At 45.5% G+C, this 27,271-nt stretch overlaps 1 protein-coding gene across 1 annotated transcript in view; it reads left to right on the top strand.

Annotated features, from left to right (window-relative positions):
- Positions 1–26,046, top strand: part of LOC126109662 (aminopeptidase N-like) — a 202,144-nt gene extending 176,098 nt beyond the window's left edge. The window contains exons 15-17 of the mRNA XM_049914708.1: positions 9,050–9,193; positions 14,770–14,848; positions 25,327–26,046. Coding sequence (XP_049770665.1) covers positions 9,050–9,193; positions 14,770–14,848; positions 25,327–25,731 — 628 coding nt within the window. The 3' untranslated portion in view covers positions 25,732–26,046. The remainder of the gene's footprint in view (positions 1–9,049; positions 9,194–14,769; positions 14,849–25,326) is intronic.
- Positions 26,047–27,271: the final 1,225 nt, after the last annotated feature.

Genomic DNA, 27,271 nt, shown 5'->3' with positions numbered 1-27,271 from the left:
AGGTAGAGCAACAGCGACCGTGGACTGTAAATGTATGGTGCGGAATCATTGGCGACCACCTCATTGGTCCTCACTTCATTTCAGGGGCCCAAACAGCTGCAACATACATCGCGTTTCTGCAGAATGATCTGCCAACGTTGCTCGAAAATGTCCCACTGGAAACGCGTCGACGTATGTGGTATCAGCATGATGGTGCACCTGCACATTCCGCAATTAACACTAGGCTGACACTTGACAGGATGTTCGACGGGCGTTTCATAGGACGTGGAGGACGCATAAATCGGCCAGCCCGTTCTCCTGATCTTACACCTCTGGACTTCTTTCTGTGGGGTACGTTAAAGGAGAATCTGTACCGTGATGTGCCTACAACGCCAGAGGATATGAAATAACGTATTGTGGCAGCCTGCGGCGACATTACACCAGGTGTACTGCGGCGTGTACGACATTCATTACGCCAGAGATTGCAGTTGTGTGCAGCAAATGATAGCCACCACATTGAACATCTATTGGCCTGACATGTCGGGACACACTCTATTCCACTCCGTAATTGAAAACGGAAACCACGTGTGTACGTGTACCTCACCCCTCATGGTAATGTACATGTGCGTCAGTGAAAAAGACAAATAAAAAGGTGTTAGCATGTGGACGTAATGTGCTGTTCCAGTCTCTTCTGTACCTAAGGTCCCTTTGGATTCCTACGTAATTAGGTGCTCTCCGATACACACGATCGAACAGCGGAGGAGTGGTACTCAAGCGTCAACTTTAGGTTACAATATCTCCGGATGTAATTAACATTTTACAATGCAACAAACGGTACTGATTACGTGTTTGTTTATATGTTCAGATGTGCTAACAAAACTAACGGGGTTCCATTTTAAAAAACGTAGGTTCGTGTTAAAAAACATACTTCCTTGCATTTGTGTATGGTTTGTATTAACCAATTACACTAGCCCCTCTCCTCACGTTCGGTCTGTGGAATCGATTCGTCAGTATTTGATGTGGTTTACGAAATATATCCAGCGGTAATGTTAGGTGACGCACCCTGTATATAGTAGTTACAAGTATGGCGCTATGTTACGTTTTCTCATGTTTTGATTTTGTTTTTCAAGTTAGAAACAACTTTTGCTGCGTCGGGTTTTGTGAGATTAAGTTACTGTTTGATGTTACTTACAGTTTAGAGTGTTGCTAGTTCGTGTGAATGTTTGAAGTGCATATTTTGGCCAACTGTCACTGTGTGATCGTCTGTGGTTTTCTGTTTGCGTTGTGTGTGCAGTTTCACGTATGTTCGTTTTCTGTTATACGTGAACGCGTCATTCTTTGTGCGAGTGGACTGGATAGCAGTAGGCACACATCGGACATCTCCAGAAAGCCAACAGCCACAGACACAGTTATACAGACTACATCCAACCAACCACAAAATGAAAAATTAACGGTCCTGCGACACATCTGCACTGCCTAAATAATATCCACTTGGATAAGAAATCTGTGGAGGGAGGTACAAACAATACAACTCATAGACGCAAACAATAGTTGTAACGTCCATATAACAGAAAGATGGAACCACACAACTACAGGAACATGAAAACAATCATAGTACACAAACACCACAGTCATTACAGACATTACAGAATACACATAAACACAAAACAGTGACACCTATCGCATGACTAACAGAAAGAAATAGTACATTGTAACGAACCGACACAAATCAACACACAAAATAGGAAATGTACTAAAGAAACAAGGTTTACACATTTATCAGAGAACAAGAAACACATTCAACTCACATTTACAAACAGCAGTAGACAAACCAGTAAAATACTAAGAAGCATGTATATACCAGTTGGAATTCCAAGAATGTGAATCAGTATATCTAGGGATGACAGGGAAGAATTCCAGAACTAGGTATAAGGAACATACAAGAAGCTGGAAGTATGAAAGTAGGCACTCTGCCTTTGCTGAAGACCTGATAAAACATGGACATGGACAGTATTAGAGTGAGCAATTATAACAAAAGACTCCTAATATTATAGGAAACCAACGATCCCTTGCAATTAAAAAGAAAGCAATTAATCGACATATCAATATGAGCAATAACTCACTGATATGTTAGCCTCCAAAACAATAACAAACAGAAACATGGAACATAACTAGAATAAATGGTTCAAATGGCTCTGAGCACTATGGGACTTAACATCTATGGTCATCAGTCCCCTAGAACTTAGAACTACTTAAACCTAACTAACCTAAGGACATCACACAACACTCAGCCATCACGAGGCAGAGAAAATCCGTGACCCCGCCGGGAATCGAACCCGAGAACCCGGGCGTGGGAAGCGAGAACGCTACCGCACGACCACGAGATGCGGGCTAACTAGAATAAATAATCAATGAATACCCCTTCCTCTGTCTCTCTTTCTCTCTCTCTCTCTCTCTCTCTCTCTCTCTCTCTCTCTCTATCTCTCTCCCTCTCTCTCCTACACCACACACACACACACACACACACACACACACACACACACACACACGGACACGGACACACAACAAGTGAACATATATCAAACCACACACATAACACGGTCAAAAGACGAAAGATAAACACGCAGTGACATCTGGCAACATTACACACCGTAAACACACACACTGCCGACACACTACGAAAAGTGCAAGCGAAGTGTTATAATAAACTTGGGCTATAAAATCGCCCGAAATCGGCCACCTGGACTATGGGGACCGAATAAAGACATCTACACACACACATGAACTAGCAACATTGTAAGCCGTAAGCACACCAAACGATAATTTAACCTCGGGAAACCTGTTCTGCAAAAGTTGTTTATAACTTGAAAAACAAGAGGAAAACACGAGAAAGCGTAACCAACTAACATATTTATTAATAAGTAAATAAAAAGAAACATGTATTATAGGCCGATGAAGATGCTTCATAAATAAGGGAATCAAAACGAGCATGGCAAAAACAAACTGCCTTTCATTTAGTTGCAAAGATCTCCATGAACAACAGTTTTATTTTCGAGTGTCGATACAGCAGAGCGATGATCGCAGAGGCACGGCAGCCCGTAGACTCGCGTTGTAGTGTCCTGTTCTGTGAAAGATGTAGTGCTTCATACGCTCCACCTTAATACGAGACATGTTCAGAAAGTAAGTATACTGTGACCGTAGCGTACTCGGATTTTTTTGTTTTTTGGCGGTTGACAACACTGAGTGGTACAGGGGGGAATGCCCTGACCAGAGTGACGATGGCAGAAACGCGGCAGTTCGTAAACGCGCGTTGTAGCGTCCAGCCGAGTGAAAGACGTCGGTAAGGAATCCTAAGAAGTACAAGCCACGTGCTGTGATACGCATCCTACTTGCGGATGGAACAACGCCTGCCGAAACTTTTTCGCGAATCGAAACGGTTTACGGCGAAGGTGTTACGAACACAACAAGAGTGTTTGAGAGGTGTGCGTAGTTTAGTGGAGACGGAACAAATGTTCATGACAAACAGAAGAGTGGAAGCCCTTCCATTTTGACTGACGAGTTGGTGCAAAAAATGGAGGAGAACTGTTCGAGAAAACCGCCAATTGAGAGTGGACGAAATTTCTGCGGTGTTTCCCAACTGTCCAGAGCTCTCTCTTACGGGACACTCTCAGAAACGCTGTGATACAGGTAACTGTGTTCATGATGTGTCCGAAAACAGCTAACAGAGCAGGTACGAGAAAAGTGTGGTAGGTAACACCCGCGAGTTTCTCCAGCGACTTGAACTGCAGGGTGAGGATTTTCTGAGCTCTACTGTCACTGGAGATGAAACGTGACTGGCTCATTACAAGTCTGAGACAAAAAGACAATTTTCACAATGGTGTCACACCAATTTTCCATTTGCTGGAAAAAATACAGAATAACAAAACCATGGACAAAAACCATGGTCTCTGAGTTTTGTGACGGAAAGGGTATTATACTGGTCAATTTTCTGCCTCTATTGTAGACCATTAACGTACAAGATATTGTGAGACCCTGCAAAATCTCAAAAAAAAAAAAAAAAAGTGTGAAATCTTATGGGACTTAACTGCTAAGGTCATCAGTCCCTAAACTTACACACTACTTAACTAAATTATCCTTAGAACAGACACACACACACCCATGACCGAGGGAGGACTCGAACCTCCGCCGGGACCAGCCGCACAGTCCATGACTGCAGCGCCTTAGACCGCTCGGCTAATCCCGGGCGGCAACAAAATCTGAAAAGGATTCAAAACAAAGCAAAGGGATTGCTGAGGAATGGAGTGTGCTCATTGCACGACAAAGTCCGTACTCAGGCAGGCTTGGCCACCGAGGCGCTCCGATTCTCACTTGGTTGGGATGTCTCGAACTGCCCTCCGTATTCTCCTGATTTGGCGCCTTCAGACTATCATCTTTTCACCTTCCTGAAGGCACTAGCGGGTGAGACTAAATTTTCAACCCGTGTACAGGTGCAGAAAGAAGTACTGAAGTGATGGAGGAACTGACTGGAGAGTACTTCGAGGAGGACTTAAAGAAGGTCGTGTCACGGCTCAGCAGACGCACTGAAAGTGGACGGCGCTTGCGTGGGAAATAGCCAACGAATATATCGACAATATATTGTAATGTTTTCTGGTTACACTGTTCTAAAAAAAAAAAGATATAAAATGTATTAGACTTACTTTCTGAACATGTCTCGTGAGATATGTGGTTGCTTTTGCCAGCTTTGCTACGTGGATCATTGTTAATGTGTGTATTTTACCGCTGAAGCTGTACGTCTTTGTGTTGGTAGTAGTACAGCTCTGCCTTGCGTCTATCTCTTTCAACTGCAGGCACAGGGCATTCAACCGTGAATTTACTTTCAAAACCTTTTTTTAAGAATTTGCTCTATTTACTAGCGATTCAACAAGAATTTTAACACATTTAATCACACTATGTGAGCGTGGAAGTAGTTGCCAGTGGCTAACTGATGAAAAGAAATCAAATTTCTTTCAACAAATGGAAATTTTATACCACTCACAACAACCTCTGAAAGACTACACTGGTGCAAATCTGCAACACACCAGATTACTTTGAACTAAAAATTTTAACAACTCACAGAATCACATGAATTATGCACCCCGTAGGAGGGATGAAAATGGTACAAAACACTAACATTAAAAGATTAACTTGCCACAGAAGGTGCAACTTGATTAAAAAAAAAAAAAACTCTTATACTTGAAGGGTGGTAACTTTATATACTAAAATGACAATTTAAATAAAAACCCATGACATGCAGTCTTACATAAAATGTACAAACATGCTCAACATTACACATACACCGCCTCTCAAGATGATAGGCAAGATAAAAAAGATATTTCAGGAATTCGACCGTTACACTTCAAGCAACAAATTCGTTAACACACCGAATCCGACAAACATGACAGAGGCAGCTATTAACGTATGGCAGACAGACAGACCGACAGACAGACAGAAACTAACTGCCTAACAAATGCGGACGAGAGACAGACGAGCAAGCTGGGGACGAGAGACTGACCAAGAAAACAAGTAGAATTTAACAAGTAAATGAAACAACATACCACCAATCACTTCTAATAAACTGCGATTTCTCGAGAAGAACTGGCGCGGCACCCCCCAAAACGCTCTCCCGAACCGTCCGCTGCCAGCCGCTTCAACGGACGCAGGAAGGCGCGCCGATCTCCCGTCTCACGGCGTCGCAGCTCGCGCCGGCCAGACCGATGTCGTGGGTTGACTCCTGTTGCTCTCGTGTACGGCGCGGCCCACTGGACTCAAGTGGCGACCTCCCATGCGCCGTCGCTCAAGACGGACCAGTCATCTCGTGTCCCAGTGCGCGACCGAACAACCGATCGGTCGATCCAACCGCCAATGACCATTGCCTGAACAAACTCGAGCAGACTGGCGGCCTAACGCGCAGACTCAGATGCAGGAACTCAGCCCCGACCGGGCGACCACTAGCTGAGTTCTGTTACTGGACGAGTGGCAAGGCTTCAAAGTTCTATCCAAACGACGGACATACTAGCACTCCGAACGACAGAGAGACACTAACTCCCGCACAAATGCGAACGAGAGAGACCAGCAACTGGTGACGAGTGACTGACCCAGACTCACTCCGACTGACCAACTGACCAGATTCTTCCCCAAGCGAGCTCATAGCGCCCCTTAAATGCACGTGAACAGGCTACGTATCCCCTTTCCCACTAGAGGGAGACACCAAAGCTGCGATTGCCACAGCGGCGCCACCGCCAGAAACGGAGGGCGACTGCCTTAAGGCCGGTTCCCACTAGAGCGCGGCAGCGCGGCGTGCGGCAACGGCAGCGGCAAGCGTTTTCCGCGTTGACGCGGCGGCTCGCGGAATTGGCGTTCCCATCTGGAAGCGGCAGACGTTAGCGGCAGCCAATGACGGACAGCCACTGAGGTATGGGGCAGGACCCACTGAAACGCGCGGTGCGTTTGATTAACTATATCTTACACCTACATGAAGGAAAGACGAAGTTGGGTGAAGACATACCAATTTTTCATTTTCTGTACAATGTACTCTTTCACATATTTCATTATTCATGTTTTCTCATTTCACCATAAGCAGATTTCATGACTACCGTTCACGATTGTTCACTATCTCCTAAGACATTCAAACAATGTACGACAAAAGAGATTATTCAGATAGCTAAGCGAGACAAAAATTTAAAATGTGATACGGTAGCAGGTACACGAAAACAGTAAGAACACAAAGTCTAGGTAGAAGGGATGAAAGTGGAAGCCACCTGATAGAATTTCCCACAGAGCATAATGTGATCATCGCCAGCACCTTGCTTAAGAATCACAAAAGAATAATACATATTTGGAACAGTTTTCGAAACCAGATTTTAAATTGTAAGGCATTTCCTGGTGCAGACGCAAACCTGACTGAAGACTGTCAATAGCAAGAAAAGCGTTCTGAAAAAGAAAATTTGTTCACGCCGAATATAAATTCTAATGGTTGGATACTATTTTACAAAGGTATTTGTGTGGAGTGCAGCCTTGTATGTAAGTGAAACGTGGACGATGAACAGTTCTGTCAAGAAGACAATGGACGCTTTCAAAACGTGGTGATTCATAAGAATGCTGAACATTAGATACGAGGATCGTGTGACTAAAGAAGAGGTACGGAATTAAATAGAGGAGGAAGAGGAAATTACGGCACAACTTTGACAACAATAGGGGTTAGTTGACAGGACGTATTATGGGGCGTCAAAGAGTGAGGACAAAGGGGTTGCGTGATACTATTCTGATAATAATCATCTGTTGAAATACTATTCTACTATTTTATCTATTAATGTAAGCAGTGAATTTACTCTTCCATGCACTCCTCCACAAAACATTTAAACCAAAACTGAAATAAGCTGAACACCAAATCTTTCAACCACTGTCTGACAACTACTGGATTCACTTTCAACTTTCTATAACTATCACTGGCTAGCCACACACACACACACATACAGATATAAGAAGAACAAAAATAAACGAACATTAGTTTTCAGCATATAATTCTGCAGGTTGGCAACATGTACACAAACAAACCAGACAGGAACGGACATGAGGTGAACACACTGTAGTTACAACTTCAAATCAGAGTTTTCGGTAAAACGTCTACTGCTAGTGACAGAAGAAAAAAGAGCGAACATGAAAATGTGCTTATGTTCCATAATCTAAGTTTTAGTTCAACCTCCAGCATGTGACCAGGTGAGGGGAAACGTATATGTCCGCCAAAAACTCGATTCACTGTAAGTAATCAGTCGTGCACGTAAAAAAAGATGTGAACTGTTTTGTAATCAGCAAGTATCACATATCAAAACAAAACTGAATCATTCTAGATTCCACCAAAGATGCCTTAAAGTAAAAGGCGAAACGCGTCTTGAATCAGTAAAGTACACTGGATAAAGAAAAAAAAGTTTGTTACTTACCAAAGGGAATAATCAATAGATGTAGATATTTAGTAAATTACATCTTATGACATACCAGCAAATTAGTTTCAGTTTAACTTCTCATTCCACATGCTATTAAATGCTGTTTAAAAAATTCATCTATCCCTTCTGAAAAACTGTAGTTACTTTCATATCTCGGTAGATAAACAGATTTAGGATATTTATCATGCGACGAAATACATGACTTTTCACAAGTTATCGTTTGCAAAAAAAAACACGTTTCGATTTCTTGAACCGTTTACGAAATTTGCGGTTGATACAACCACATGGTTTACGACGAGCTGGACGAAGTATCGGTCGCGTCGCGAGAGATCCGCGCGCGATCACAGCACAGCCCGTCCACCGACATATCATTCAATATCTCGAGAACGGCGATAGCTATCGATCTGCTCTCAGCTTTAAAAACAATTTCGATATGTTAACTAAATTTCATACGCAATAATGTATTACCTAAAATGAACTGTACGTAAAGTCCACGCAATGCGTTTTTACCTCTGCACACTCATTAAAATTTCGTGTAAAGGTTTACGTAAATGCGATACAGCAAGTAACCACCACGAATAACGAAAAGAAATTCGGTTCTTTATCGAGAGAAGATATCAGGCTGTAACATGCCCAAGAATCAAATTTTTCTACCGAATAGTTTCCTTGGAATCGGATGATAAGTATTTCATAGCTGCCGCCGCGTCCGCGCCAGCGGTTCGGCGAAAGTTCTTGTGGCCCGGGGTTGCGTACCTGACGTCACGCTCAGCGCGTTCTGTGATTGGCGGCGCGCACCTGGGGCGCGTCACGCGGCAGCGGAAGCGGTTCGACATGGTCAAACCGCGACGCAGAGCCCGCCGCGCCGTGCCGCTGACGCCGTTTCCATGGCAACCACGCCGCTGACGCGCGGTTTTGACGCGCGGCAGCCCTAGTGGGAACCGGCCTTTACAGTACGCGCTGCGGCGCGCTCTTCAAAACAGCAGTTTTTACCACGGCTCAGCCGTCCGTGTGCAGATGCTGTGCGACCAGAATAAGTTTAGACGTGGCTGTGTCGGAGTTACCGCCTGAGCTTCTGCCACTGCTGTTTGCAGGTACCTCACCAAGACCATCACCAACGACTCCGGCATCAGGAGCCAGGACTCGTCCACCGTCTTCTCCTCCACCTTCGGCACGCCGCAGGGCATCCAGGCTGCGCTCAACTTCCTCAGCCAGAACTTCGACGCCATCAGGCAGTAGTGAGTATCCTGCATGTACCGACCTATAAAGGTGATTCACTCTTCTCGTTCGGGAATCACGCGGCTTCAAATCCGCAGATTTCATTTACTGGAGAAGTTTTGGGGTTTCATTGAATCCTTATGGTATCTGTATAAAATAGGGGCAATTCTGACGTTACGGCTAATAATGGAAGCAAGGCTAGAGAAAAATCAAGACACTTTCATAGGATTTGTCGACCTGGAAAAGGCGTTCGACAATATAAAATGGTGCAAGCTGTTCGAGATTCTGAAAAAAGTAGGGGTAAGCTATAGGGAGAGACGGGTCATATACAATATGTACAACAACCAAGAGGGAATAATAAGAGTGGACGATCAAGAACGAAGTGCTCGTATTAAGAAGGGTGTAAGACACGGCTGTAGCCTTTCGCCCCTACTCTTCAATCTGTACATCGAGGAAGCAATGATGGAAATAAAAGAAAGGTTCAGGAGTGGAATTAAAATACAAGGTGAAAGAATATCAATGATACGATTCGCTGATGACATTGCTATCCTGAGTGAAAGTGAAGAAGAATTAAAGGATCTGCTGAACGGAATGAACAGTCTAATGAGTACACAGTATGGTATGAGAGTAAATCAGAGAAAGACGAAGGTAATGAGAAGAAGTAGAAATGAGAACAGCGAGAAACTTAACATCAGGATTGATGGTCACGAAGTCAATGAAGTTAAGGAATTCTGCTACCTAGGCAGTAAAATAACCAATGACGGACGGAGCAAGGAGGACATCAAAAGCAGACTCGCTATGGCAAAAAAGCCATTTCTGGCCAAGAGAAGTCTACTAATATCAAATACCGGCCTTAACTTGAGGAAGAAATTTCTGAGGATGTACGCCTGGAGTACAGCAGTGTATGGTAGTGAAACATGGACTGTGGGAAAACTGGAACAGAAGAGAATCGAAGCATTTGAGATGTGGTGCTACAGACGAATGTTGAAAATTAGGTGGACTGATAAGGTAAGGAATGAGGAGGTTCTACGCAGAATCGGAGAGGAGAGGAATATGTGGAAAACACTGATAAGGAGAAGGGACAGGATGATAGGACTCCGTACTAAAGATTTGCGGACCTATGTTTATATGAACTTTTCTCTTTGGTTTTGCTGGTAGAATAATATATTAAAATATTTCCATATCTTCGTGAATCACCCTTTATATGGAGACTGAAACTGCTCAAGGCAGATTTCTAATGTGTTTAAAAAAAATACTCTCAGCGTCCAAATGGCGTAATGGCAAATATGACGAATCTATGTAGTCGCCGTCAATCAAGCGTGATACATACAGTTCCTGGTAGAAATGGCGGTCATTTCGTTTGCCCACAAACATTCGTGAATGTATTTGGTGACCGAAGGAGGAGGTATGTGACATTAACCAAAAAACTAAAGATGGATCGAGTATCGTACCATGATAACAGGGATGGTTTATACAGCTGAAAATATACTAAGGACAATATTGTACTGATAAACCAACATATGACGCTTGTAAGAAGAGAGGAGAGTCATTACAGTAGAAGTAATCTAAAGAATATCTCTGCTGTGATCTTAATATTAGTCCTTATAGAAAAGACAACATTTTCAGAGATCAACGTTAAATAAATGGTTTATAGAAGGAGACTTTTTAAATACTTTCCAAATCTATCATTCGCAAGACCGAGGTGAGATACGTCTTGTAATACGTGTGACTTGTTGCACCTTGACGAGCAAGGACACTCACCAGACAACAGAAAAGCTCAGAACGCACGACAACTGCACCACGAATCGAGAGAAAGCGCAGTGACAAACATGAAGAATACTGCGACTTCTTCATGCCTGGAAGTAACACTTGTGCATTAGCAGTCGATCTAAAACACCTGTTGTATGTTCCAACTCTTACACCCTGCAACAGTCGGCAGACAATGGTTGAAGCGATCGATGTAGCAAGCAGAAACCTACAGATGCCAGTATTTGAATGCCGGCCTCTGTTTTGACCAGAACTGAGGTGGGCTCTTCCTGCACGTCGGTCAGGGGCCTGAAGATGGCGCAACCTAACACCGAAGCTGATAGAAAAATAAAATAAGTTTCGAAATTAGACGACTGAAAGGTGTTTGATTTGACATCCTGTAGCGAATAACCGAGTCCTGCAACCTGAAAAGATGTACAAACAGAGTCTCAATTGAAATGTCTCCCCTGTACGTGAATATACGTAATATATGTACTAATATAGGATGTACACACATGGTTGACGACATATGGGTGTTTGTGTCTGGTCGAGGGTCGTGCTCGGATGGCTAAATAGACAGGCGACCGCTCGCAATAAGCGGGGAATCCGGGTTCGAAGCCCAGTCAGGCACAAATTTTCACTATCATCATACCACTATATAGCTGATGCTTGCCCGTATTCGCAACTACATTTAGACTGAAGAACCAAACAAACTGGTATACCTGCCTAATATCGTGTAGGGCCGCCGCGAGCACACAGAAGTGCCGTAACACGACGTGGCATGGACTCGGCTAATGTCTGAAATAGTGCTGGAGAGAACTGACACCATGAATCCTGCAGGGCTCTCCATAAATCCGTAAAAGTGCGAGGGGGTGGAGATCTCTTCTGAACAGCACGTTGCAAGGCATCCCAGGTATGCTCAACAATGTTCATGGCTCGGGGGTTTGGTAGCCAGGGGAAGTGTCTAAATTCAGAGGAATGTTCCTGGAGAAACTTTGTAGCAATTATGGACGTGTGTGGTGTCGCATAGTCCTGCTGGGCTTCAGCAAGTCAGTCGGAATGCACAATGAACAGAATGGATGCATGAGATCAGACAGGATGCTTACCTACGTGTCACCTGTCAGAGTGGTATCTAGACGTATCAGGGGCCACATATCTCTCCAGCTGTATACGCCCCAGACCATTACAGATCCTGCAGCAGCTTGAACAGTCCCCTGATGACATTCAGATCTGTGGATTCACGAGGCTGTCTCCATACACGTACACGTCCATCCGCTCGATACAATTTGAAACGAGATTCGTCCGACCAGGGAACATGTTTCCAGTCATCAACAGTCCAATGTCGGTGTTGACTAGTCCCGGCGAGACGTAAAGCTCTGTGTCGTGCAGTCATCAAGGCTACACTAATGGGACCTCGGCTCCGAAAGCCGCTATCGATGATGTTTCGTTGAATGATTCGGACGCTGAGACATGTTCACGGCCCAGTATTGAAATCTGCAGCAGAATGAGATTTTCACTCTGCAGCGGAGTGTGAAGTGTGCACTGATATGAAACTTTCCTGGCAAATTAAAACTGTGCGCCGGACCGAGATTCGAACTCGGGACCTTTGCCTTTCGCGGGCAAGTGCTCTACCGTCTGAGCTACCCAAGCACGACTCACGCCCCGTCCTCACAGCTTTACTTCTGCCAGTATCTCTTCTTCTAGCTTTCAAACTGTACAGAAGCTCGTAGGAGAGCACTTGCTCGCGAAAGGCAAAGGCCCAAAGTTCGAGTCTCGGTCCGGACACAGTTTTAATCTTCCAGGAAAGTTGAAATCTGCAGCAATTTGCGCATGGGTTGCACTTCTGTCACGTTTAACGATTCTCTTCAGTCGTCGTCGGTCCCATTCTTGCAGGATCTTTTTCCGGCCGCAACGATGTCGGAGATTTGATGTTTTACCGGATTCCTGATGTTTACGGTACACTCGTGAAATGGTAGTACGAGAAAATCCCCATTTCATCGCTACCTCAGAAATGCTGTGTCCCATCGCTTGGGCGCCGACTGTAAACCCACATTTAAACTCACTTAAACCTTGATAACCTGCCACTGTAGCGGTAGTGACACTTCTAACAACTGCACCAGACAATTATCCTATATAGGCGTTGCCGACCGCAGCGCCGTATTCTGCCTGTTTACGTACCTCTGTATTTGAATACGCATGCCTGTGCCAGTTTCTTTGGCGCTCCAGTGTAATTAGCTGTAATCGCCTAGGGCACAACTAGCGACGTAAGGAGAAAGTCGATCACAGCGTGAACTGGTGTATGTACACTACTGTCCATTAAAATTGCTGCACCAAGAATAAATGCAGATGATAAACGGGTATTCATTGGACAAATATATTATACTAGAACTGACATGTGATTACAATTTTCACGCAATTTGGGTGCACAGATCCTGAGAAATCAGTACTCTGAACAACCACCTCTGCCCGTAGTAACGGCCTTGATACGCCTGGGCATTGATCAAACAGAGCTTGGGTGGCGTGTATAGGTACAGCTGCCCATGCAGATTCAACACAATTCCACAGTTCATCAAGAGTGGCGTATTGTGACGAGCCAGTTGCTCGGCCACCATTGACCAGACGTTTTCAATTGGTGAGAGATCTGGGGAATGTGTTGGCCAGGGCTGCAGTCGAACATCTTCTGCATCCAGAAAGGCCCGTACAGGATCTGCAACATGCGGTCGTGCATTATCCTGCTGAAATGTAGGCTTTCGCAGGGGTCGAATGTAGGGTAGAGCCACATCTGAAATGTAACGTCCATTGTGTCAATGCGAACAAGAGGTGACCGAGACGTGTAACCAATAGCACCCCATACCATCACGCCGGGTGATACGCCACTATGGCGATGACGAATACACGCTTCCAATGTGCGTTCACCGCGATGTCACCAAACACTGATGCGACCATCATGATGCTGTAAACAGAACCTGGATTCATCCGAAAAAATGACGTTTGCCATTTGTGCTCCCTGGTTCGTCGTTGAGTACACCATCGCAGGTGCTCCTGTCTGTGGTGCAGCGTCAAGGGTAACCGCAGCCATAATCTCCGAGCTGATAGTCCATGCTGCTGCAAACGTCGTCTAACTGTTCGTGCAGATGGTTGTTGTCTTGGAAACGTCCCCATCTGTTGACACGGGGATGGAAACGTGGCTGCACGATCCGTTACAGCCATGCGGATAAGACGCCTGTCATCTCGACTGCTAGTGATACGAGGCCTTTGGGATCCAGCACGGCGTTTCGTATTACCCTTCTGAACCCACCGATTCCATTTTCTGTTAACAGTCATTGGATCTCGATCAACCCGAGCAGCAATGTCGCGATACGATAAACCACCATCGCGATAGGCTACATCCGACCTTTATCAAAGTCGTAAACGTGATGGTACGCATTTCTCCTTCCATCACGAGGCATCACAACAACGTTTCACCAGGCAACGCCGGTCAACTGCTGTTTGTGTATGAGAAATCGGTTGGAAACTTTCCTCATGTCAGAACGTTGTAGGTGTCGCCACCGGCGCGAACCTTGTGTGAATGCTCTGAAAAGCTAATCATTTGTATATCACAGCATCTTCTTCCTGTCGGTTAAATTTCGCGTCTGTAGCACGTCCGTGGTGTAGTAATTTTAATGGCCAGTGTTGTATTCCCATTTCATTTCAGATTCTGTTGCTTACTGTAATTCACAGTGTCATGTACATTATAAACTAGCATAGAGGACGCTGCTTTTTTTGGGACAAACACTAATGTTAATATCGTTGACTCTAGAGGAGGCTATTAATGAGTTCAACAAGTAAAACGTGTAACCTCTTTTTGCAGTTACGGCGGCTTCAACATTATCAGCTCCGTTGTCTCTGGTATCGCGGCGAGGTTGACGACGGAAGAGCAGCTTAATGAGGTAAGTAACCGCTGCAATTTAAAAAATAACACTCGCTAAAGCAAATTCCATACAGTCAATAAGTAATTAGACTGCGTGTTTCGGAATGAGTCGAGTGCTGTGCCATTCCTCATCATCTTCGCTATGCAGTGTCCAGCACTAAAATTAGTAAAATGTGGTGGTGGTTTACAGTGGGGCGACGAGAGTCGCGGGGTGCCTCGTAATACCGGGTCTGACGCCCTTCTGCCGGGGGTAGTCGAGCAGCTGGACGTGCCGTGGAGCCGGCAAGTGGCTGGAAGTCCACTGCAGAAATACTGAGGGATGCTGCCTCTGTAGCTGTCCGTAATGGCGAAATCCTTGCCAGATCAGGAGTATGTTCACGAACTGATCTCTCGGTTACGTCCCAAAATGTTCGACAGGATTCATGTCCGCCGATCTGGATGGCTAAATCATTCGCTCGAACTGTCCGGGATGTTCTTCAAACCACTCGCGAAAAATTGTGGGCTGGTGACATTGTGCACTGTCTTCCGTAAAAATTCCAGCATTGTTTGGGAACCTGAAGTCTTCGAATGGCTGCAATTTCCTCAAGTAACCGAACATAACCGTTTCCAGCCAGAGGACGCAGTCTATTCCATGAAAACACAGCCCGCACTGTTCTGGAGCCACTACCAGCTTGCACAGTGCCTTTGGGTCGATGGCTCTGTGGGGTCTGTACCACGCTGGAACCCTACCATCAGCTCTTACCAGCATTCATCTGACCAGCCCACGGTTTTCCAGTCGTGTAGGGTCCAGCCGATATAGTCACGAGCCTAGGAGAGGGTTTTCCAGTCGTGTAGGGTCCAGCCGATATAGTCACGAGCCTAGGAGAGGGTTTCCCAGTCGTGTAGGGTCCAGCCGATATAGTCACGAGCCTAGGAGAGGGTTTCCCAGTCGTGTAGGGTCCAGCCGATATAGTCACGAGCCTAGGAGAGGGTTTCCCAGTCGTGTAGGGTCCAGCCGATATAGTCACGAGCCTAGGAGAGGGTTTTCCAGTCGTATAGGGTCCAGCCGATATAGTCACGAGCCTAGGAGAGGGTTTCCCAGTCGTGTAGGGTCCAGCCGATATAGTCACGAGCCTAGGAAAGGGTTTTCCAGTCATGTAGGGTCCAGCCGATATAGTCACGAGCCTAGGAGAGGGTTTTCCAGTCATGTAGGGTCCAGCCGATATAGTCACGAGCCTAGGAGAGGGTTTTCCAGTCGTATAGGGTCCAGCCGATATAGTCACGAGCCTAGGAGAGGGTTTCCCAGTCGTGTAGGGTCCAGCCGATATAGTCACGAGCCTAGGAGAGGGTTTTCCAGTCATGTAGGGTCCAGCCGATATAGTCACGAGCCTAGGAGAGGGTTTTCCAGTCATGTAGGGTCCAGCCGATATAGTCACGAGCCTAGGAGAGGGTTTTCCAGTCGTGTAGGGTCCAGCCGATATAGTCACGAGCCTAGGAGAGGGTTTTCCAGTCGTGTAGGGTCCAGCCGATATAGTCACGAGCCTAGGAGAGGGTTTTCCAGTCGTGTAGGGTCCAGCCGATATAGTCACGAGCCTAGGAGAGGGTTTTCCAGTCGTGTAGGGTCCAGCCGATATAGTCACGAGCCTAGGAGAGGGTTTCCCAGTCGTGTAGGGTCCAGCCGATATAGTCACGAGCCTAGGAGAGGGTTTTCCAGTCGTATAGGGTCCAGCCGATATAGTCACGAGCCTAGGAGAGGGTTTCCCAGTCGTGTAGGGTCCAGCCGATATAGTCACGAGCCTAGGAGAGGGTTTTCCAGTCATGTAGGGTCCAGCCGATATAGTCACGAGCCTAGGAGAGGGTTTTCCAGTCGTGTAGGGTCCAGCCGATATAGTCACGAGCCTAGGAGAGGGTTTTACAGTCGTGTAGGGTCCAGCCGATATAGTCACGAGCCTAGGAGAGGGTTTTCCAGTCGTGTAGGGTCCAGCCGATATAGTCACGAACCCAGGAGAGGCACTGCAGGCGATGCCGTGGTGTCGGCTGCTGCCACAGCCCGTTAACGCCATGTTTTGCCGCACTGTCCAGATGGTTACATTCTGCGGTTCTACGCTGATTTCTGCGGCTATTTCACGCAGTGTTGCTTGTCTGTCAGCACTGACCACTCTATGCATACGCCGTTGCTCTCGGTCGTTAAGTGCATGTTGTCGGCCACTGCACTGTCCGTGGTGGGAGGTAACGCCTGCAATTTGGTGCCCTCGGCACACTATTGACACTGTGGATCTCGGAATATTGAATTCCTGAAACGGAATGTCGCACACGTCTGGCTCTAATTACCATTTCGCGTTCTAAGTCTGTTAATTCCCGTCGCGTGGCCACAGTCACGTCGGAAACCTTTTCACATGAACCACCTGAGCAGTAATGACGGCTCCGCCAACGCACTACCCATTTATACCCTGTGTACGCGATATTACCGCCATCTGCGCTATCTCGTGACTTCTGTATCGTCAATTAATTCCTGTTGTAACACTGCTTTTTTTTTTTTTTTTTTTTTTTTTTTTTTTTTTTTTTTTTTTTTGTAATGCGTGGCCACAATCACAATATATTACTTTAAAGTCAGTGCCGCCATTAGACTGTTGTTTATTTACAGCGTTACATTTAAACTTACACAATCATGATTTCGGCTGCAAAGTGCAATTATCAAGTGTTTTAAGTGTTATAAATTGCCTAAGATAGCATACTGTCGTATGCGTAGTGTATTTTAATACGACACTGTGCCACCTTAGACAATTTATAACCCTTAAAACACTTGATAATGCCACTTTAAAGCCGAAATCATGATTGTGTAAAGTGTAAATGTAACACTGTAAATAATCAACAGTCTAATGGCGGCACTGCCTTTATACAAACTGCTATTTTCCTTTTGGAATTTTGTAGTCCAACGTACTAGTATTTCTACACTATTCTCTTTTTATGACGTCTTGGAAGGTAGGTGAAGCTAGCTACAATGCATCTTTGACAGTTACTTTCAATAGAATAACGATTTTTGAAAATGTAATGAGAATGAGTGTTTTCTGTGGTCTATTTATCTTTTTAGAACAATTCAGACTATTCTTCGTATTAATGAGTGTCATCAATCATACAGGACCTCGCCTAAACGCATCAATGCTGATCTGATATGTTTTCGAGTCTCTTCTGTCAACATTCTTTTCGGTCATTTCTCACTCTTTTCTTATCTCTGGGCATCCAGAGAGTTAGTCTGCCACTTCGTTCTTCGCCATTCAGACTTGTTCGACTACAGTGGAACCTCCTGCACCACCGAATCACTAGGTCATATAGTGGCGCATTGTTGTTGTGCATTTCCACCTGCTCTGAGTGGATTGTTCCAACGTCAGACTAAACTAAACTCGTCCGAACAGACGTCCGCAGCTCAGCAGGAACCTACCAGCCGCCTTGTCATCCTCAGCCAATAGGCATCATTGGATGACGATATGTTGAAAATGGTGCAAATCGCTCTGAGCACTATGGGACTTAACTGCTGAGGTCATCTGTCCCCTAGAACTTAGAACTACTTAAACCTAACTAACCTAAGCACATCACACACATCCATGCCCGAGGCAGGATTCCAACCTGCGACCGTAGCGGTCGCCGGTTCCAGACTGTAGTGCCTAGAACCGCTCGGCCACCCCCGCCGGTTGATACGGAGTGGCATGTGGTCAGCACACTGCTCTCCCAACCGTATGTCAGTTTTCGTGAGCAGAGCCACTTCTTCCCAGTCAAATAGCTGCGCAATTGGTCTTACAAGGAGTGAGTGCATACTACTTGCCAACAGCAGACCCGGATGGTCGCCCATTCAAGTGGTAGCCAAGCCCGAAAGCGCTTAACTTTTGTCGCCTGGCTGGAACCGGTGTTGATACAGCCGCAAGGCCGTTGGCCATTTGGATTGTTCCCCTTTGAATTCAGAAAGCGAACTGTAAGTCGATACTGGACCGTATCAGTGGGCTGCACCACTTCGTTCTGGCTCTCCTTCCGGAGTGCTACTGTACTGTGGCACGAGGCTGTCAATTTGTGTCAGGTCTACAGACATGTACCTACAGACAAAATAAAGCATTAATTACGCAGTTATTACACTCCTGGAAATTGAAATAAGAACACCGTGAATTCATTGTCCCAAGAAGGGGAAACTTTATTGACACATTCCTGGGGTCAGATACATCACATGATCACACTGACAGAACCACAGGCACATAGACACAGGCAACAGAGCATGCACAATGTCGGCACTAGTACAGTGTATATCCACCTTTCGCAGCAATGCAGGCTGCTATTCTCCCATGGAGACGATCGTAGAGATGCTGGATGTAGTCCTGTGGAACGGCTTGCCATGCCATTTCCACCTGGCGCTTCAGTTGGACCAGCGTTCGTGCTGGACGTGCAGACCGCGTGAGACGACGCTTCATCCACTCCCAAACACGCTCAATGGGGGACAGATCCGGAGATCTTGCTGGCCAGGGTAGTTGACTTACACCTTCTAGAGCACGTTGGGTGGCACGGGATACATGCGGACGTGCATTGTCCTGTTGGAACAGCAAGTTCCCTTGCCGGTCTAGGAATGGTAGAACGATGGGTTCGATGACGGTTTGGATGTACCGTGCACTATTCAGTGTCCCCTCGACGATCACCAGTGGTGTACGGCCAGTGTAGGAGATCGCTCCCCACACCATGAGGCCGGGTGTTGGCCCTGTGTGCCTCGGTCGTGTGCAGTCCTGATTGTGGCGCTCACCTGCACGGCGCCAAACACGCATACGACCATCATTGGCACCAAGGCAGAAGCGACTCTCATCGCTGAAGACGACACGTCTCCATTCGTCCCTCCATTCACGCCTGTGGCGACACCACTGGAGGCGGGCTGCACGATGTTGGGCGTGAGCGGAAGACGGCCTAACGGTGTGCGGGACCGTAGCCCAGCTTCATGGAGACGGTTGCGAATGGTCCTCGCCGATACCCCAGGAGCAACAGTGTCCCTAATTTGCTGGGAAGTGGCGGTGCGGTCCCCTACGGCACTGCGTAGGATCCTACGGTCTTGGCGTGCATCCGTGCGTCGCTGCGGTCCGGTCCCAGGTCGACGGGCACGTGCACCTTCCGCCGACCACTGGCGACAACATCGATGTACTGTGGAGACCTCACGCCCCACGTGTTGAGCAATTCGGCGGTACGTCCACCCGGCCTCCCGCATGCCCACTACACGCCCTCGCTCAAAGTCCGTCAACTGCACATACGGTTCACGTCCACGCTGTCGCGGCATGCTACCAGTGTTAAAGACTGCGATGGAGCTCCGTATGCCACGGCAAACTGGCTGACACTGACGGCGGCGGTGCACAAATGCTGCGCAGCTAGCGCCATTCGACGGCCAACACCGCGGTTCCTGGTGTGTCCGCTGTGCCGTGCGTGTGATCATTACTTGTACAGCCCTCTCGCAGTGTCCGGAGCAAGTATGGTGGGTCTGACACACCGGTGTCAATGTGTTCTTTTTTCCATTTCCAGGAGTGTATGTATGACAGCTGCGGCTTCCACATCGTGTCCGTTCTTTCAGACGTGTCCAAAAGAACAGACACCATACATTCATATAATTAATTACGCAAATTTACTTTTTAGTAGTGGTGATTAATAGCTTATGACTACCCCTTGCAGATAAACGGGCTTTGGGGCGGAATGGTCAACAAGTTGAGGCTGTTTACTGATGCCACTGTAATGTACGGGGAAGTTCAAATGGCTCTGAGCACTATGGGACTCAACTGCTGTGGTCATCAGTCCCATATAACTTATAACTACTTAAACCTAACTAACCTAAGGACATCACACACACCCATGCCCGAGGCAGGATTCGAACCTGCGACCGTAGCAGCACCGCGGCTCCGGACTGGAGCGCCTAGAACCGCACGGCCACCGCGGCCGGCTACGGAAGTGTCACAGCTGACTGAGTGTAGGCACAGTGTAGGCGGACTCGTGATGACGTGCGCCGAATTGTTCTTTGGTGAAACCAGTGGCAGATTCCTTCGAGTACGGTTAATCTGGAGATAGTGTGGAGGAATGGGAAAACCATTCATGTAATGAAACTTCCTGGCACATTAAAACTACTTGCCAGACTGGGACTCGAACCTGGGACCTTTGTCTTTCGCGGGCAACTGCTCTACCGTCCGAGCTACCCAAACACGACTCACGAACTGCCCTCAAAGCTTCGCTTCAGCCAGTACCTCATCTCCCACCTTCCGAAATTCACGGAAGTTGTGCTCAGTTAACCTGCCAGGAAGTTTCACATCAGCGCACACTCCACTGCAGAGTGAGAAAGTCATTCAGGCCTTCTTGTAATGTTAGTGGCGGTGGGATGCTGCTTGAATCTACATCTACATCTGTATAGATATTCCGGTGTGCCGGCCGCGGTGGCCGTGCGGTTCTGGCGCTGTAGTCCGGAACCGCGGGACTGCTACGATCGCAGGTTCGAATCCTGCCTCGGGCACGGATGTGTGTGACGTCCTTAGGTTAGTTAGGTTTAAGTAGTTCTAAGTTCTAGGGGACTTATGACCAAAGATGTTGAGTCCCATAGTGCTCAGAGCCATTTGAACCACGGTACGGTGCGTTGTGGAGGGTACCGTCTTCCACTACTTGTCATTTCCCTTCCTGTGCCATTCGCAAATAGAGCGAGGGAAAAACGACCGCCTACATGCCTCCGTGTCAGCCCTAATATCTCGAATCTTACCTTCGTGGTCCTCACGCGCAATGTATGTTGGCGACAGCACAATCGTTCGGCAGTCAGCTTCTCTATATTTTCTGAACAGTGTTTCTCGAAAAGGACGTCGTCTTCTTCCATTCGTCCCCATTTGAGTTCCCGTAGCACCTTTATAACAAGATATTCTTCCAATCCATATGCGGCACACAACAAACCAGTGCTTAACAGTATTGGCTAAAAACAGTCTTGCTTGCAATTTTTAGTTTTTTATTTTTCAACTACGCATTTCGCCTTATTTAGGCATCTTCAGGTTACTTCACGATAAAGGATGACAGCCAAAAACAGTTGCAGGATAAAAATTTATTAAAATCTTGACCAAGGTTTCGGTACATATAAATATACCTTCATTAGAAGTAAAAAATCCTGAACAGGAAGACACTTTCATTAGAAAAGCCTTAGCATCAGAAGTGAGAAACACAAAAGCTTAAGTAATAGTGAAATTACCAGAGTAATACAGGCATAAAATCTTTAGTTACTTACTAAAATTACATCATGCAATGGAGATTAATAAAACAATTGTGCCAAAGGCGTCGTCGATAATTAAGACATCTTCTCCATTAGTACAACATGACTGTAGGCACAGGGTCAAAGCGAACAGTTTAGCACCAGTACTTCGCCTATGAAATATCGAGACAAGAGTGTGAAAGCACTAGGGCAGACGGTTTCGCCGAGAGAGGGCACTTGTGGTATGTGCCAGACACTCGCGCATATTAAAATCCATGAATACATACATAAGCGCATCAAAAATTATTAAAAGTTGTGTTAATTCAAACTTTCTGTCTTAATAAATAAAACATATCAGACCATTTAAAAACATTTATGTACATTATAAAATATAGAAACAATTTACCCATGTCCTAGTGTCAAACAGATAAAGCTTGCGCTATGAAACATCTAACGAGAGAGGGCACTAGTGTAATGCGCGAGAATCTCGCGTAAAGTAGGCGGTGAAATACATACTAGCGAAAACAACCAAAATGTTACAATAAAACGAAACCATCTGTCGTTGTCAATAAAATCATACTAGTCAATTAACCACACATACACTTCGAAAATCACAGACAACAAACATCAAAAATAGATACGTGAAATCCCAACAAGACAGGAAAAGCGCATTTCACCAGCATCAACAAGCAAGAAAACTAAATTCTAGTCAGCCAGACTATATTATATTAAGGCAAAGAGGGGTTTGAAACTGTCTAAAAAATTTCCGAAACCTTGGTCAAGATTTTAATAAATTTTTATCCTGCAACTGTTTTTGGCTGTCATCCTTTATCCTGAAAAATTTCAACAGTTGCTGTTGCAGCCATGTTTAAAATCTTGAAATCTTCAGGTTATCTTAATATGGTATTTCTTAGAAGGATCCTTTAGTCAGTGTAGCCAAAGGGCATCGTCGATTATAGGTCCATCTAGAAAAGTTTTTACTGAGTTTAACGAAGACGATGTTAGCCTGACATATTTGACGATGCCCTTTGGCTAAAGGATCGTTCTACAAATTCCAAATTAAGATAACCTGAAGATGCCTAAATAAGGCGAAACGCGTAGTTGAAAAATAAAAAAATAAAATTGCAACCAAGACTGTTTTTAACCAACACCTCTATAACACTTACGTGTCCTTCGAACCTACCTGTAATAAATCTGGCAGCCCGCCTACGAATTGCTTCGATGTCTTCCTTCAATCCGGCCTGGTACGGATCACAAGCACTCGAGCAGTACTCAAGAATAGGTCGCACCAGGGTCTTAGATAACAGAACCCAGTGCGTTGTCCTCGACGGCGGGTATTCACCAGAGACAAGGGAATCGTCAGGAGTGCCCCAGGAAAGTGTGACAGGACGTCTGCTCTTCCCTGGTACACAAATAATTTGGCCGGTGGGCAGCAGTCTCCGGTTGTTTCCTGATGATGCCGTGGTATACTTAAGGCGTCGAAGTTGAGTAACTGTGGGGTGATACAAGACGACTTAGACAAAATTTCCATTTGGTACGATGAATCACAGCTATTCCTAAATGTGGAAAAATCGCATAGCGAACCTGTAATATTTCCATACAGTATTACTGTTTGGACAAAGTCAAGTAGTTTAAATATCTCGGAGTAACGCTGCAAAGAAATATGGGGTGGAACGAGCGCGTGAAAATTGTGGTAGGGAAGGCGAGTGGTCGAATTCTGTCTGTTGGGAGAATTTTTGGAGAGAGCGGTTCACCTGTAAACGAGACCCCATATAGGACGCTCACATAGTCTGAAAATGTCTAGATGTGTTGATGCGAAACGAAACGAAATGGTATAAGTACACATAAAATCCTGGCCGTAAATAATGGCAAAGTGGCATTTTAGTTGTTTCGAGAAATCGCACAGTAATGTATCAATAAATTCTCATAAATAAGGTATTTCGTGTACACCCACTCTGATTTTTTGGCATAATTCATAACCTCCTCCTATGGATAACGCTTTCTGGCCTTAGCATCCTAGTAGGTGCGCATTTTTTATGTCTTAGCAGTTCAGCTGCCAGAAATTTCTGGTTGCTCGGCTTCTTCACTTACACGCTCGAGACGCTTTTCAGGGCATTCAAATGGAGGGCCTGTATGTTATCATACAACAACGCCCCTCTTGCTCCTTTGCGTTTTATATTCTTTTCCATCATGAGTAGGGAAAAGAAATCCGTAATTTCACCTCGTTTAAATATCGGCGTGTAACGCTGCAAAGCGATATAAACTGCACCGAGTATATGAAGATTGTGGTAGGGAAAGCGAATGCTCGACTTTGCCTTATTGGGAGAATTTTGGGAAAGTTTGCTTCACCTGTAAAGGAGACCGCATATAGGACGCCGGTGCGACCTATTCTTGGGTACTGCTCGAGGGTTTGGGATCCATACTAGATCGGATTAAAGGAAGACGTCGAAGCAATTTAGACGTGTGGTGGTAGATTTGTGAGTGCTGGGTGCATCATCGTGTGAGTATTATGGAAATCCTCTGTGAACTCGAACGAGAATCCATGGAGAGGATTTTTCACGAAACCCTACGGATGGAACTTAGTGGGCAGGCATTTGCAACAAACTGCAGTACGATCCACCGGGCTTCATTTTGCACCCACACGTGAGGACTGCAGGGGCTAAATAAGGTACATTACAGCTCGAACGGAGGCACACGGACCATCCCTTCATCCTCGTTTCAGTCCAATGGGAAAGGGGATGTCTCGTAGTGGTACAAAGTACCACCCATGGACTGCTCGGTACTTTGTGAAGCATGTTTGTAGATTTGATAGAAGTAAAATCCACACATCAGCTACTGCAAAGCTCTCTCCATTTAGAGCCGTACACGATCCGACACTCCATGCTGACAGAAGAGTTTGATAACACAGAGGGTGAAGGAACAAACATAAATATAATTTCAATGAGTTAAGAACCCTTGTTTCTCAAACAAGTACCAGCCAGATGAATACAAGAAATTACGTAAACAGTTGTTTCACCATTTTGTATTCTAAATGGTTCAAATGGCTCTGAGCACTATGGGACTCAACTGCTGAGGTCATTAGTCCCCTAGAACTTAGAACTAGTTAAACCTAACTAACCTAAGGACATCACAAACATACATGCCCGAGGCAGGATTCGAACCTGCGACCGTAGCGGTCCTGCGGTTCCAGACTGCAGCGCTTTTAACCGCACGGCCACTTCGGCCGGCTTGTATTCTAAGAAAAATTATTCAGCACGTTATGTTTTGTCTTTACCAAACATTTTTTTTTCCAGCTCACCAGTTTTGTTAATGACAATGAAGCAAACTTCGACTCAGCAACACTGCAGGTCGTGCAGGCGTCTCTAGCGGCAGCCCAGGCAAACATGGACTGGACGGATAAACATCGCGACAGTATCCGCGTCTGGCTGCAGACGTATATTGAGAACCAGCCGGGAACAACTGGACAGACAGAACCAACTGGAGTGACAGAACCAACTGGAGTGACTGAACCAACTGGAGTGACAGACCCAACTGGAGAGTCAGAACCAACTGGAGACACAGAACCAACTGGAGAGACAGGACCAACTGGAGAGCCAGAAACTTCTACACCAAACTCAAATAGTAGTGCATGTTCGTCATCATCATTCTTTTTAGTTGCAGCAACTTTAGGTTTATTACTCTCGTATTTTACTGCGTGAATACTGAGCTGTTGCTGACTATGTTTATCCAACTTTGTATTAATTATGGTTACAGTGTCGCTTTGTGCTGTGGTGAAAATAGTTACTTCTTTAAGTTGATGTTACAAGAGTTTGTACAAATAATTTATATATATAATTTATATATGGTTATTTATATAATCATATGGTGAAAAAAATACTTTGTTTTCAACAACACTAATTTCATCTACCACTTTGGTACTGCAAATAAGGTATACCACCTGAAAGTATATTATTTAATTTTGTGGGGGTTAATAACATAAACTGTAATATATGTTTCAGTTAGGATAATTCATTATTGATGCCAAATTTCTGATTAAAGTAATTTAGTCAAGAAGAAAAAACTTCTTTACAGATTCACTTTTACCACTGATTCGACTTTGTCGTCCATTCAGAGCTATTACCGTCCTAGATTTGCCTGTCTAGTGTACCAGACATATTCACTGATTTACTATCCAAACCCTACTCCTGGTCTCACCGCGACACATCCATATTCTCTTACTTCTCATTTCAGTTATGACACCTCGTACCAGTCTGTCACAAACCAATGCACCTGCCCGCAATACTAACGAGGGAAACTCCACATCGAACCCCCCCCACCCTTCCTCATATGTAGTGGTAAGAGGACGCAGTGGACAGCTGGTCAAGAACTGAACACAGATCAGGAATGAAAACAGGAAGAAGGTGTACTGAACTGTGGAAAAAAGGAAAATAGAAACAGTGAACATCCAAGAATAAGAAGTTTAATATAGAGTAGCAGACAATTAAAAGTGGCGTCGTGGGTAAATGGTTACGATGTTGGACTACCAATCGGGCGAGCTGTGTTCAAACTTCCCTCATGCAATTTTTTTTCCGCTGTTCGCTTTATTCAAATTTGTGTCTGTGTCGTTGTGTAACGTCCGTTTGCAACATTGATGAGTAAGGAAGGGACCTATAATGACAGTTGATTCTGCACAACAATATTAGCAGCCGAAAGGAAGTGGCTTTCGAATGGGTAGGAGACAAGGAGACAAGTCAGCCGAATCGTTCACCGTGTGACAGCACGTGTGTATCATATGGCAGGAATCCCTTATCGGCGCACCTAATTTGTACGACTGGAAAGTGAGTGAGATATGCCTCCTTGCCCGAGATAGGTGTTTGCATGAATGTGATAACTCCCAAGGAAATGATGAAAATATAATAGTTTGTCACATAAGATGCAACAGATGAACGCAACACTTTCACAATCACACAGTTTCTCTGTGCTCTGTCAAAACATAAGTTTTTAACATTTCTGAAGTCGCATTCCGTTTTGGAAATCTTGACTCTTAAATTCCTTTGCTGTAACATAGTTCACGTCCGCTTGTCTGTTGTTTACATTTCTGTGGGACGTCTGTGTGGTATCTTCCCTGCTCTCACTATTCATCACATTTACTTGCAGTGGTAATGCATACTTACAACATGACTCACAGTCTATAACCGATGTATAGTATGACGACTGCGAAGATTGCAGAAAGAGAGCAAACATTTCAATGAACCGACG

Source organism: Schistocerca cancellata, chromosome 12, assembly GCF_023864275.1.
Source record: "Schistocerca cancellata isolate TAMUIC-IGC-003103 chromosome 12, iqSchCanc2.1, whole genome shotgun sequence".
Lineage (NCBI taxonomy): Eukaryota > Metazoa > Arthropoda > Insecta > Orthoptera > Acrididae > Schistocerca > Schistocerca cancellata.
The sequence above is the reverse complement of the archived record's forward strand: the minus strand, read 5'-3'. Positions and strand labels throughout refer to the sequence as shown.